The sequence below is a fragment of the Micropterus dolomieu genome, linkage group LG01, assembly GCF_021292245.1.
Source record: "Micropterus dolomieu isolate WLL.071019.BEF.003 ecotype Adirondacks linkage group LG01, ASM2129224v1, whole genome shotgun sequence".
Taxonomy (NCBI): Eukaryota; Metazoa; Chordata; class Actinopteri; order Centrarchiformes; family Centrarchidae; genus Micropterus; species Micropterus dolomieu.
The window spans coordinates 53,110,692-53,123,730 of record NC_060150.1 but is presented as its reverse complement, the minus strand read 5'-3'; the positions used below and the strand labels follow the sequence as shown (position 1 = coordinate 53,123,730).

General features: G+C 39.9%; 1 protein-coding gene across 1 annotated transcript; it reads right to left on the bottom strand.

Moving 5' to 3' along the window:
- Positions 1–774: 774 nt before the first annotated feature.
- On the bottom strand, positions 775–5,855 carry LOC123986912. The gene is made up of 5 exons (XM_046075373.1): positions 5,675–5,855; positions 3,584–3,946; positions 3,185–3,248; positions 1,109–1,153; positions 775–929 (listed from the first exon to the last, which is right to left on the bottom strand). The coding sequence occupies exons 1-5, from the start codon at positions 5,853–5,855 to the stop codon at positions 860–862; spliced, it is 723 nt and encodes a 240-aa protein (XP_045931329.1). The 3' UTR covers positions 775–859.
- Positions 5,856–13,039: the final 7,184 nt, after the last annotated feature.

Sequence of the window (13,039 nt, the reverse complement as noted above, 5' to 3'; positions counted from 1 at the left end):
TGTCCTATATAAGCTATGATGTACAGAGAGACAGAGTGGCCATCGGGCTGGGTCACTCTCCAAGCTACTGCAGAGCTTGTAATTGATGCTGAACTCCTTGATTTAATAAACTTTTATGATCAAGAAGAGTGTCGAGCGAGTTTCCTCTCAACACATCAGCGCAGCATTATTGTTCGGACACCACAAGACAAGATTACTTAAGCATCATGTGACAAATCTTTTTCTGATCAGTAGGATGTCATATACGTATGAATAATACACAGTATATACACACCTAGTGGTACCAAGTCAGAACAACAACATAAGTATCTCCAGCTGAATTATTGTCTTTGATACATTTAAAACAGTGTTTTATATAGGCTGTATAGTTTTAGAAGTTAGAAATCACTATACTGTAAGATGTAAGATCCAAAGAAAATAATAATTCTAATACTAAGAAATAAAATAAATGAGACCTTCTTTTTTTATGAAGTGAAGCTCCCTTCTCCATCCCATTTATTTTTGTACAATCCCTTACATCTGTTAAATAGATGACCACAGGCATATATGGCAGAACCCCTCCGGAGGCCAGTGGCAAAGGTGGGAGACCAGCAACGTGACAAAAGACCAAGACCTGAGTCTAATGGCTGAAGTGCTGGACCAATGATGGTATGATTGAGTCAATCATACAGCCTAATAATTTAGCTAAATGTGCTGTCAAAGCAATAATAAAACAGGATACTAATAGGACAATTTTCTCAAACAAAGACTTGGATTATAGACAAACGCAACAAGTGCAACATGGTTCACTTTATTATCATCATAATTCACTGGCCACTCAGTTGAGAGGTGGATAATCCTTCAAGTGACAGTTGCAGCACTAAGAGCACTCAGCAAAGTACTCAGAGGCATCCTGAACACTGCACTCTTTCTGGAAGATGAGCCTGATCCTGCAAATAAACAGAAGAGATCAACATTACTTTTTATGCAAATGTTGTTTTTTGTTAAGTAAACTGACTGTTTTGGTTTCATTATTAAATGGTAATGAATTCATAAATTATTGCATTTAAAAGGCAGATTACCAAAAGCAGTACATCCAACTTATTAAGTTATGAAGATAATAACTTACATTTTGCTCAGTTCCTTCCAGTGGGGAGCCCCGAAACCTTTTTCACTGTGGAAATATTCAGAAACAAATATTCATAGCATTAGCGTGTAGTTCCAATTTCCATCATATAGGGCAAATAGACTCTGATTAAAATCCCTGAACTTGCTGTCAGCTCTCCAGTGTCTTGCTTTTGGGCTCTCTCCTGCTTTGCACTCATCTGAATCTTGACAAGTGAGACTAGGTTGCATAGAGAATGGACTTTTCAGTGACATTAGAAGACATCTTGTGTTTTGTAGTTTGTAATATTTGCACAGTCATAGATTCTTGATTTTTCTTAAGATGAGAGGTGATCCAAATAAAATTGAACTGCTTTTGCGGCGTGAGCTGCAATGTTGGTCTGTTGTTTCGCCCTCCAAGTCACTGTGCATGTCACGTGACTGAAAACTATGAATGGAATTGAATGATTTATTGTCTTTTTTTCTGCAAATGAACCAAATTTTTGGCAGCCTAGACCTGCTTGAAAACTCACTTTTGTGCTTTCGCACAAATCAGGGGTAAACTTGCCCCTAAATGTACAAAATCTCTGTGGTACATGTATCATGACCCGACGTACAAAAAGGCCTTTTGGAATGATGCCCGACACCCAACAAGAAGTCAGCCATTTTGGATTTAAAACTCCATACTTTAACAAATTCCTACCAGAGAATTAGTCTATCGACATCCAATTTTCGCTGTGCAGTCTAATCCCATTAACAATTAAAAATTAGTTTTTGTTGACGAGCGTACCCATGGCGTGGCATCAAAAATCGAAGATTCACCATCAAACAGGAAGTTGTTTAACTTTAGTGTGATCACATGTTCACTAAATTTGACATGTGTGATAACACTAATGCCCTGAACACGTACAAATGCCAATATTCACTCAAAGTCATAAAGCCATCTACTGGCAATGACAAGTTTTATGTTGTGATGGACTACACCTTAGTAGGTTGGCCATATCAACGTCAAAACTGTCCCAGAAAACCCTTAACAAATTGATGATGCTATGTTGTGAAGCTAATGAGTTTTCGGTTAACAGCTTTTCCCTGGCGTGGTGACGAAGATCCATGCTTCACCAAGATAAAGGAAGTTGTTTTAACTGTACATAGTCAAATCTGTACCAAACTTTACACATTTGATTACAGTCCTGCCCTGAACACATCTACTACGAATTTATCCAATCAACCTGAAATTTTTGCTGTGCAATCAAATGACATTGGTGATGAAAAGTTGTACAGTCAATTTCTGTCGAAAATCAAACAGGAAACTTCAGTGTACATGCTCACATCTGTACCAAACTTACATATTTGATAAGAGTCCCGCCGTGAACACATCCATATGCAAATATTCACTCAAAGTCATAGCGCCATCTACTGGCTACAGGAAATGAAGCGTTTTATGCAGTGATGAACTACTCCTAGCAGGTTGGGCATATAAACTCCAAAACTGTCTCAGAAAATCCATAACACATTGATGGCCATGTTGTTTTGTTGAACTTGTGAGTTTTCGTTCAACGGCATGTCTGTGGTGTGGCAGTGAAGTTCCATGCTTTGCCATGAAACAGTAAGTCATTGTAACTTCACTTTACATGCTCAAATCTGCACTAGACTTTACGTGCTTGATAACAGTTCCACCCTGAACACATTTACATGCCAAAATTTCATATAATCATAGCACCACCTACTGGCAACAGGAGGTCAACTCTCTGTGATGATTATCACAAGATTTACATGAACATGTCACAACCTATTCAACATTTGACGTAGTGGGACATAAAGTATAGTAAGTAAGTTCAGTGTCCCAAGCATGTGACAATTCAGAGCTGTGTTGGCAGAGCAGTGGCATCTAAAGTGTGCCCCAACGCGCTTCACTAGCGAAGGCCTATCCAACGCTGCTTGAAGCTTTAATTAACAATTGTGTCATGGATGTATAAAAATTTTGGTCATTTTACAATAAAGTCAACATAAATCAATGAACAATTTTAAATATAAGTTGCAGCACAGGTTCTCTGACTTTTGATGCAGAGTCCACTGTGAAGAAATTTAAAAATGTACTTACATAAGCTGTTTCAAGATTGTAATCACGCAGCTGATGTCATCACTTATGTCGTCATCAATCAAGTCTAGAAAGAAAACATGTTTTCTGGTTTATGGGAAAATGCAAGTAGAGAATGTGAAAAATGGATGCTTCTCCCGAGGAGAGAAGAAGAAATGAAGAGTGATTGTCTGAACTGTCACACAAACACATTCCACACAGACATGATTGGAGCATAGGTTTCTAGATGGGTACAGCTAATGTCTCTAGAGTCAGTAGACTGGCCATTTGCAGCAAATTAACTATTAAATTTAAGCAAATAATGTCAGGCAAAAGTTTACTGAGCATTCAGTCAGCACAAACCTTTACAGTGACAATAGTGATGACATGGTGATATAAGCACTAACTGAGATTAGAACTCACTGTTGCAGTCCATCCCACAGATGTTGGGTGATGGAGTCATGTCGCTGCTGCAGACCAGGTGACTGCTGAGCTGGAAAAGACCATAGAGCGTCCAGACCTCCTCATCCGGTTGTGGAAGGCGGGTGGATGGTGTGGCACTGGTGGGTGGTGTAGGCCAGGTGTTTGATGGAGGATGTCTGACATCCCGTCGCTCCCTAGTGTGGGGCCGAATTGTGATTAAAGGGCCTTGAGGCTCGGCCAGGCCAAACAAGCCCTCATAGCCTGCTTCCCTCTTCTCCCTACTGTGATGGGCTTCCATCCCGGGAATCAGCTGATCCACTTCACTGGTGTTAAAATCCGACGCCAGCTCGACATGGCAGACAACTGAAGGAAGGGAATAGAAGAGAGCAACTAACTGACAACCAGCAATTTCATTCAAATGTCACACTTTTTCAGCCAGACGTCCACACATTACGTGAGCTTTACTCCAGTGGCACCCTCACCATTTAATCTTTACCAAACTGTATCTGTATGAATTGATCCTACTGCACTACAAAACTACAAGTTTTATCTAGATTATTCTTTTGTGCCATAGAGCTCCTTTGTTATCCAAAATCAAGTCTATAGCCTTTGTGAGGCCATACTGGTTTTGTAGGTATCTGATCATAAACAAAAGTATTGGAGAGTTGTATCGTAGTATCGCCAATACTTTAGTAGTAAAGCATTGGCTTGCTGGTGGTGCCAAAAGAAAAGTTGTTAAAATTCCTCCTAAGGGAACATTAATTTTTGTACCAAATTTCAATGCAATCCGTTCTATAATGGCTCCGCAAATGTCAACATCATGATGGTGGCAGGAGAAAAGTCAGAGGGTCACTGAAGTTAGCACGATTCATCCATCAATTCAATAGCTGTTTAGGAATTTACGTCTGGATCAAAGTCGTGGACCAACAATGTCATCCATAAAGCCATGCAGCTAGTAATACCAGTTTATTGTGAGTCAATACCAGATACATGTACACGTAAATTCTCACTAAAGCACCAAATAAGTAAAATATAGGATAACGCCAACATTGTCCTTTGAGCCAGGAAATGAGAAAGAAATCTCTTTGTATTAACATACTATCATTTGTTAGACTTAAGCATCCTCAAAGACAAAAAAAGATTACTGAGCTTCAACTTGCTTATCCATTATTTTCTGCTATTTGTTTTCTCAATTTGTTTTGTATTTTTCAGATTTGGGTTTTTCGGCCAAATAATTCATGCAAAAAATGTTTGGTTTCTGCACATTTTAAGATTGCAAATGTTCTTGTGTAACTTGATGTCTTCAGGTTCCAATGTTTAAGGCTTTTCCTTTTTTATTCAAAAGGCAGTACATGTAGGCCCTACAGGTTAAAAACATGACATTCCAATTTTTACCATTGAGACGAAAGGGAATTAAAGAACAACAACAAGTAGTTATACCTTATTCTCGTACGGGAGAGTCGGAACGAATGAAACAAGTCTGATACGCCAAACTATGTCAGCACATACTGTACGCACTACTTACCAAAAGCTTAAGAAATTGGGTGGACATGCCACGTAAAGTACCCTTCTCACTCCCGAGTCGTCACATATGGACATAGTCAAGACCCCTTGGCGTCATTCTTTAACGCAGTGGGGAGCCACTTAGCATCATAGTTCACGTCTGAGTAAGGATGCGGTTGGGGTGGATGGGTGGATTTTCCCCCAGGACACTGGTGTTCATTTCCCATGTGATAAAAAAGATAACATTGTTTTTAGTTAAGCTACGTAATTTATGTAAGTAACATGACTAACGTTGGTTAAGTCACGTAAGTAAGATAATTATTTTAACCTACACCCAACCAAGTAGCTCAGCTTTGGCCAGATTTATACCAAAGCCAGATTTGTACAAAATAGCACCTGGTACTGATAGAACAGACATGAGTTGTTAATCACAACAAAAAAATATTATCTTTTAAATTCACGTTTATCTGAAAAGTGTTTCAATCATCCCAGCTCTCCCAGGAGGTCTCAAACATAATATAAAACGAAGTTAATTTCTACATCACAAAATATTATGAATCACATTGTAGAGTTAAAACCAGGACTTACTCTTAGCTACCAAGTTCTCCACACCCTTTCCTTTTTCAGCCTTCATCATCAGTTGACCAATCGCCATCATCAGTTGGTCCTTCAGTTCACATTTGGACACAAGTCTCCCACCAGCCAGACTGCAGCCCAGCACTGCCAAGAGAAACACCTCAAGTACTCTCATCCTGACTCCAGATATCATCTCTGAAAACATGCCTGACATGATAAATATATATACTGTCTGCAGAGCCACCAATGAAGAATCAGAGAGACCTTCATCTTTTGTTCTCTTCAAATAAAGGCCGTTCCCTGTGCGTATAAAAACGGTTCTCGGTAAGTTGTGCCAAATCTCACACTTAGCTTTGGGTTTCTGTGCTCTGAATGAGTCATGGAGAAAAATTATCCATCTCCATTATCCATCCATAGTCTGGTTTTAGTCTCATGGTCTTCTCTGCAGGACGAAGGCGTAACTTGTACATCTGAAAACATGTTTTCAGGTAGATGGATAATTTTTCTCCATGACCCATTTAGAGCATAGAAACCCAAAGCTTAGCTTGAGATTTGGCAGAACTTCCCGAGAGGTGAAACAGTTCCTTCTCATGATTACATGAATAATTTCAGAGCATTGGGTGTCAGTGCTGGCAGTGTGGCAGCAGTGAATACAGAGTGTGCGTTAAAAATGAGGCCAGGACAGCTATCATGTTAAGCCCAACAAAAGAAAGAACAATACAGAGAGCAGCAATTTTTTATATTAAACTTGTAATAAAGTCCCCACCCATCTGGTGCTCCAGGCTGATAAATCAAACATGTATAGGACAGATGTGATTGAAAGTAACAGAAGGCACCATTTTGTAAGAGGATACATGTACAACTGGAAGTTAATATGGGAATGAAGGAAGTTTTATAAAATATGTTTATATTCTACAAACACAGGGGTTTTTATCTGAACCCTTGACTTTGCCTTGTCCAACAGGTTCTCTCTCATTATATTGTTGTTAATATTAATACTTTTATTATTACTTTATTACCACTAATATTCCTACTACTACCTATTGTGTTTCAAGAATCTTAGCACGACTTCCCTGGATCTGTTGCAAAGCTTTTGATCGGGTCATCAAAAAGGTCTCATGTAACTGTGATCTGATTTTCTTTAAACTGGCTTCCCACCAAATTCAAAATCTATTGCCAAGTTTTTGTGATCACTCCTGCATGTTTTGCATGATCAGGCACCAGCAGTGGTGGATTGTATCAGATTGTGACCCAAATCCATATGCTCATATGTGATTCAGATCAGATCTTTTTTATAACAGTGTGAGCAGCTCAAGTCACATGGAATCCGATTTTTTCCAGTTCAGATTTGGGCCACTTTCATATGTGGTCCAAATCCGATACAGGTCGTAATTTTTGAAATGCGACCTCAGTCTGGTCAGATCGGAGTTCATGCAACTCTGACGTCACTTTAGAGCAGCAATTCTGCGCTAGGCTCCACAAAAGCCATTATTAAACATTTGGTTCTTTTTCTCCTCTACCTTGCTATCATCTGCTCTCTACTTCCCTTTCTTCTACCTCAAATCCACTGGGTCGCGAGCTCTCTTCTAAGTCACGTAGGCCTATTCTACTTATGTATGTCATGGAAAGGACAGAAATTTGTGAACATTTGTCATAAATAGGGAGAAATGTGATCTCCGGAGGAAACCAGGAAAGGGTAATGAAATACTGGAGTCGTCCGTGAAAATCGTGAGGGTTAGAAGTATGAGCTAACTGGAACTAATCTTTGTGGCTTTTTGTTTACATCTGTACAACAGCGTGCTGCGTGTGACCTCCTTTTATTCGTCTGCGCATGCGGGTCAGTTTCAGGCTGTGGACAGTTCACACTTCAGTCTGATACGGGCCGCATTTAACCTATAATGTGAACTGTCAAACAAAAAAAATCAGATGTGGGAAAAAATTGGAATTGAGCATTCAGGCCTGCAGTGTGAACGTAGCCTTCTAGCCTTTGATGTATGTTGCTTAGCAGCTGTCATGCATTATGTACCAGCAGCCTGGTGGAACTACTTTCTGTATTCATAAAGAAATGTCTATTGATGAAATAAAACAAAAAGAAATTGTAGTGTGTCAAAGCACTAGCTCACGACAGGCCGTAGTATGCGCTTATTACATCACAGTTAAGCGGTGTTGAAGCGTCTGGAATAAAACATGTGGTTAACATTGTGAAACAGTTGTAGTTTGGTTACGTTTAGGCAACAAAACTACTTGATTAGTTTTAGGAAAAGATTATGGCTTGGGTTAAAATAAGTTTACATAAGTTACAGAAAAGCTTGTTGGTAAAGTCATGGCTACTTAAATTCTAATATTGAACATCTAGCATGTCACTGAGGAGAGACGCTGCTCTTCTTTGAGTTCAGGTTCAACAGGATAGAGAAGGAAGGCTTGTTAGTGGGAATTTTCCTTTTTTTAAAAAAAAAAAAAACGTTGTCACATTAGGAACTGTGAAGAACTTCTTAAGGCAAGTTTATTTGTACAGCACATTTCAACAACAAGGCAATTCAAAGTGCTTTACATAAAAAAATGTTAAATTATTATTGCTATGGCAACTGGCAGCACATGTAGATGCACCAGCCGGTAGCTCCTGTAAACGTCGCAACACTTTTGTTTTTCATCTTTTTTTCCCACGGCTTTATTGCCGAAACACGTTACCTATGACAGAAATATTTATTCATTTAAAAAGGAAGACAGGGTTTTGGATTAAAGACCAGCAAACCTTGATCCACCACTCAGATCAAGTGGACCAGGTACCATGGCGTGGTATCGCTCAGAGAGGGAAAGAGAGCCGGGATATAAGCCACGTTGGCACAGCTTGGACTTACGGCTGCTACTGAAGGTCCGGTCTGGACAAAATGGGACTCATGTTGCCCAAGCAACAGAAATTAGAGACTGCCCACATCTTTACAGAGACCTGCCCCATCAACATCCAGGATGAAGCACTCGGCAGATGCAAGACTCCAGCATGATGAGAAGAGGCGGACTCTGTGTTTTCATCGATGTTTGGTCCTCATACTCGAACGCTGTTTCCCAGACGTCAGACTTTCAACGTGATGAAAACCATTTTATCATCATGTTGCTGCTGTTTACATTCTCACACAAATGCAAAAAATGCACTGTGGAATATTCATAGATATTTCCTGGTGGATGATTGAGCAAATAAAAGAATTACAGCAACAGTTGTCTTTCAGAATGTATTTAAGGAGAAAATAGCAAGGAAGTACTCAAACAATCAACAGCTGGTCCAGAGACCTGCCGCCCAGGACAGCTTCAAGCGTCTGGCCCAGAGCAAAGGGAAGCATAATCATTTAGACAGTCCGGGTTTCTATGTTCTGGGGAACAGAATAACAGCAAAACAATAAAACAATCTCAAAGCTGTCACCTAAACCCTCCATATGTGGACAGACTAATACAATGAGTATAATAATAAGAACATGTAATGGATAAAACATAATAATAGAAGTACATGCATGAGAGATTAAATGTAAGGAGAAACAAGTTCTGTGTGTGTAGCATGAAGGGACTACAAACTTTCTTTACGTTTTATAAACTTTTGTTGTTTCCAAAACAACACATTAAATTACTTTGTACCTTGTAAGAAGGGGTGGGAGTTTTCTTCAGCTGAAGGGAGGGTAGTCTGACATCTTTGTGAGAGTCTTTTTGTAATCCCAGATTTAGCCCTCCACATTAGGGCTTTCTCACCAAAATCAGCAGCCTGTTTTCATTTTGTGGCTGTAACAACCGGTAAATAGCTCTTTATTCAAAATTACATAGTAGCTGTATTTTCACCATTTTGTCACATTTTGTAATAAATAAAATCATTTTTTATTAGAAGGATGGTGTTGGCAGGAAGACGGGAAGATCAAAAAACAATAATAAATATACAGTGAAATGTCGGATTCAGCCCCACCTATTTAGGGTCTCTTACATTTGTTAAATATAGGACTCTTGACTTGATGGTAGTGTGCTGGTGACTCAAATCATACAACCTAATAACAAAATAATGGAATTCATTATTGCTGCTGAAGCAATAATAACACATAATATTTATAGAACCAATCTTTCGACCATTTTCATTGTTTCTGTGGAAATTCCTTCATCGGTCTTGTGCCCAATGCTATGTGGCAGGCTTAATTTTTGGTTTATAGATATCACATAAACAGAGCCAGAGCAACATGCTTCACTTTATTATTGCCATAAATCACTGGCCACTCATTTGGGAGGTAGTGAATCCTTCCAGTGATAGCTTTGGCACTAAATGTATTTAGGTTAAGAGCATTCAGCAAAGTACTCAGAGGGATTCTGATTACTGCACTGTTGCTGGTAGATGATGTTGATGCTGCAAATGAACAGAAGAGATCAACATTACTTAAGGTATGCAAATGTTTTTGTTGGGTAAACTGTATTGATAACATGATTAAATGGTAATGGTGGTAATTTATTAATTGTTGCATTTTAAAAGGCAGACAACTAAAAGCAGTAGATCAAACTTAAAAAAGATGAAGCTAATAACTTAACTTAAATGAATTTTGCACTGTGGAAATATTCAGAAAGAAAAGTTCATAGCATTCGGGTTTAGTTCCTATTTTAAATAACATAGAGCAAAGACAGTGGTGGCCCAAAGGTAAGAGAAGCGAGCTTGTGACCAGGTTGTTAATGTGTAATGGTGTGCAGGGGCAAATGAGAGGTTGCTTTCAGTGAAGCTCCCTGAATAAATAAAGGTTAGAGAGAGTTCATTTGACAAATGTTGGAACTATCAAGTGAGGTGAGGATCCAAAACATGGCAACATTTCAGAATTCAACAAGTAGATATTCCAAAAGACACCAGGGAACACAGGGAAGAAGGCTGACTGCTAAACATAAACTAAGTAGTTGTGGTTGAAAATGAAAGGAACAGACCAACAAAATCCACCAGAGGGGTGGAGATAACAAGAGACATGTGAAACATATTGGGCAATTAGGGAGCAGTCAGACAGGAAGCCAAACAAGACAATAGCTGTGTTTCCATCTAATTGTCAAGCAAATTTTAAGCTAACTCATTCTTCCTCTCTCCTCGGGAAGTGAATGATTCCAGGTATGGCAAAACTGATTAAAAATGTATGTATAACTGAGGTCATTTTACAATAAAGTAAACCATAAATCAGCTGTAAATGAAGCAACTGAGGTTATTGTAAAGAAATTCAACATAAATCAACAAACAATTTTAAAAGTAAGTTTCTGCACAGATTGTCTGATATTTGATGCACCTTGTGAGTCCACTGTGAAGATATTTAAAAATGAACTTACATCAGCTGTTTGAAGATCATCATCACACAGCTGATGTCATCACTTATGTTGTCATCAATCAAGTCTGGAAAGAAAACAAGTTTTCCGGTTTAAGGTGGAGATGTAAATTGAGAAAGTGAAAAATGGAGAGAGAGCTGTAGTTCCTGTTAATTGTCTTAGCTGTCACATAAAAACACTCCACACACATAATAGGTAAATAGGCTACTAGCAAGGTGCATCTGGGACTTTAGGCTGTTTGAGCAAATAATTCCAGGCAAAAATTGACTATGCATTCAGTCTGCTCACATCTTTACAGTGACAATAATGATGACATGATCAAAAAAGATCTAACTGAGATTGAAACTCACTGTTGCAGTCCATCCCACAGATGTTGGGTGATGGAGTCGTGCCGTTGCTGCAGACCAGGTGACTGCTGAGCTGGAAAAGACCATAGAGTGCCCAGACCTTCTCGTCCAGGTGTGGAGGGTGGGTGGATGGTGTAGGACCAGTGTTGTTGGATGGAATCTGCCTGACACCCCGTCGCTTCCTGGGACGGATTGTAGTTGAAGAGTTTCCAGGCTGGGCCTGGTCTGTAGGGTCGGTGGATGTGTTGGGATGAGTGGATGTGTTGGGATGAGTGGATGTGTTGGGATGAGTGGATGTGTTGGAATGAGTGGATGTGTTGGGATGAGTGGATGTGTTGGGATGAGTGGATGTGTTGGAATGAGTGGATGTGTTGGGATGAGTGGATGTGTTGCAATGAGTGGATGTGTTGGGATGAGTGGATGTGTTGGGATGAGTGGATGTGTTGCAATGAGTGGGTGTGTTGGGAAGAGTGGATGTGTTGGAATGAGTGGATGTGTTGGGATGAGTGGATGTGTTGCGATGAGTGGATGTGTTGGGATGAGTGGATGTGTTGGGATGAGTGGATGTGTTGGGATGAGTGGATGTGTTGGGATGAGTGGATGTGTTGGAATGAGTGGATGTGTTGGGATGAGTGGATGTGTTGCAATGAGTGGATGTGTTGGGATGAGTGGATGTGTTGCAATGAGTGGATGTGTTGGGATGAGTGGATGTGTTGGGATGAGTGGATGTGTTGGGATGAGTGGATGTGTTGGGACGAGGGGATGTTTTGGGAAAAATGGATGTTTTGGGACGAGTGGATGTTTTGGGACGAGGGGATGTGTTGGGACGAGGGGATGTTTTGGGACGAGTTGATGTTTTGGGAAAAATGGATGTTTTGGGACGAGTGGATGTTTTGGGACGAGGGGATGCTTTGGGATTAATGGATGTTTTGGGATTAATGGACGTTTTAGGATGAGTGGATGGTGTAGGCTTGTTGACGGCCCGTCGCTGCCTGTCGTTCTGCCATATTGGGATTAAAGGGTCCTCAGGCTCATCCAGGCGGGTTGGTGGTGTAGGCCAGGTTGTTGTTGGAGGCTCCCCGGAGAGGGGCCATATTGTGATCTCCCTACTGTTTTGGTCTTCCATCCTGGGAGTCAGTTGATCCACCGCACTGGTGTTAAACTCTGACGCCAGCTCCATGTGACAGACAACTGAAGGCAGGGAAGGCAGACTGAATATTCATGGTCCTCATAGGATGAATCCTAATGATTTTATGCCCCCTAATCTCTCCTCTAGCACCACCATCAGCTCAAAACCTCAACTTGTATGCAGGAAATATCAAAATCTAACAGGTAGATTGCCAGAAAGTGAATCAACCCCAGAGGATGAACCCAACTAATAATATAAAGAGTATGGTTTAGACTTGCTCTATATAAAAAGTGCATTGAGATAACTCATATAAGTAAAATTTAATTGAAGTGAATGCATTTTGGGCATGATGAGCTTTATTCCAGCGGCACCCTCACCATTTAATCTTTACCAATCATAACCTTTTAAAGGATCTGTATTAACTGATCCTAGTGTACTATAAAACTTATTTGTGTGTATTCAAAGCCTGATGTATCTTATTTCTTTTTGCCATTAAGATCCATTGTTGTCTAAAATTGAGTCTGAAGCCACGCTAGCTTTATGAGGCCATACTAGTTTTGCAGGTTCTTTATCTGATCATAAACC

What these genes read in the sequence shown, in the direction of transcription:
- LOC123986912 (XM_046075373.1), bottom strand. Translation starts at nt 5,855, where the DNA reads ATGATATCTGGAGTCAGGATGAGAGTACTTGAGGTGTTTCTCTTGGCA. An exon ending in ACAATCTTGAAACAGCTTAT is followed by an intron (nt 1,154 to 3,184) that starts GTAAGTACATTT and finishes ATATTTCCACAG; the next exon opens with TGAAAAAGGTTTCGGGGCTC. An exon ending in TGGAAGGAACTGAGCAAAAT is followed by an intron (nt 930 to 1,108) that starts GTAAGTTATTAT and finishes GTTTATTTGCAG; the next exon opens with GATCAGGCTCATCTTCCAGA.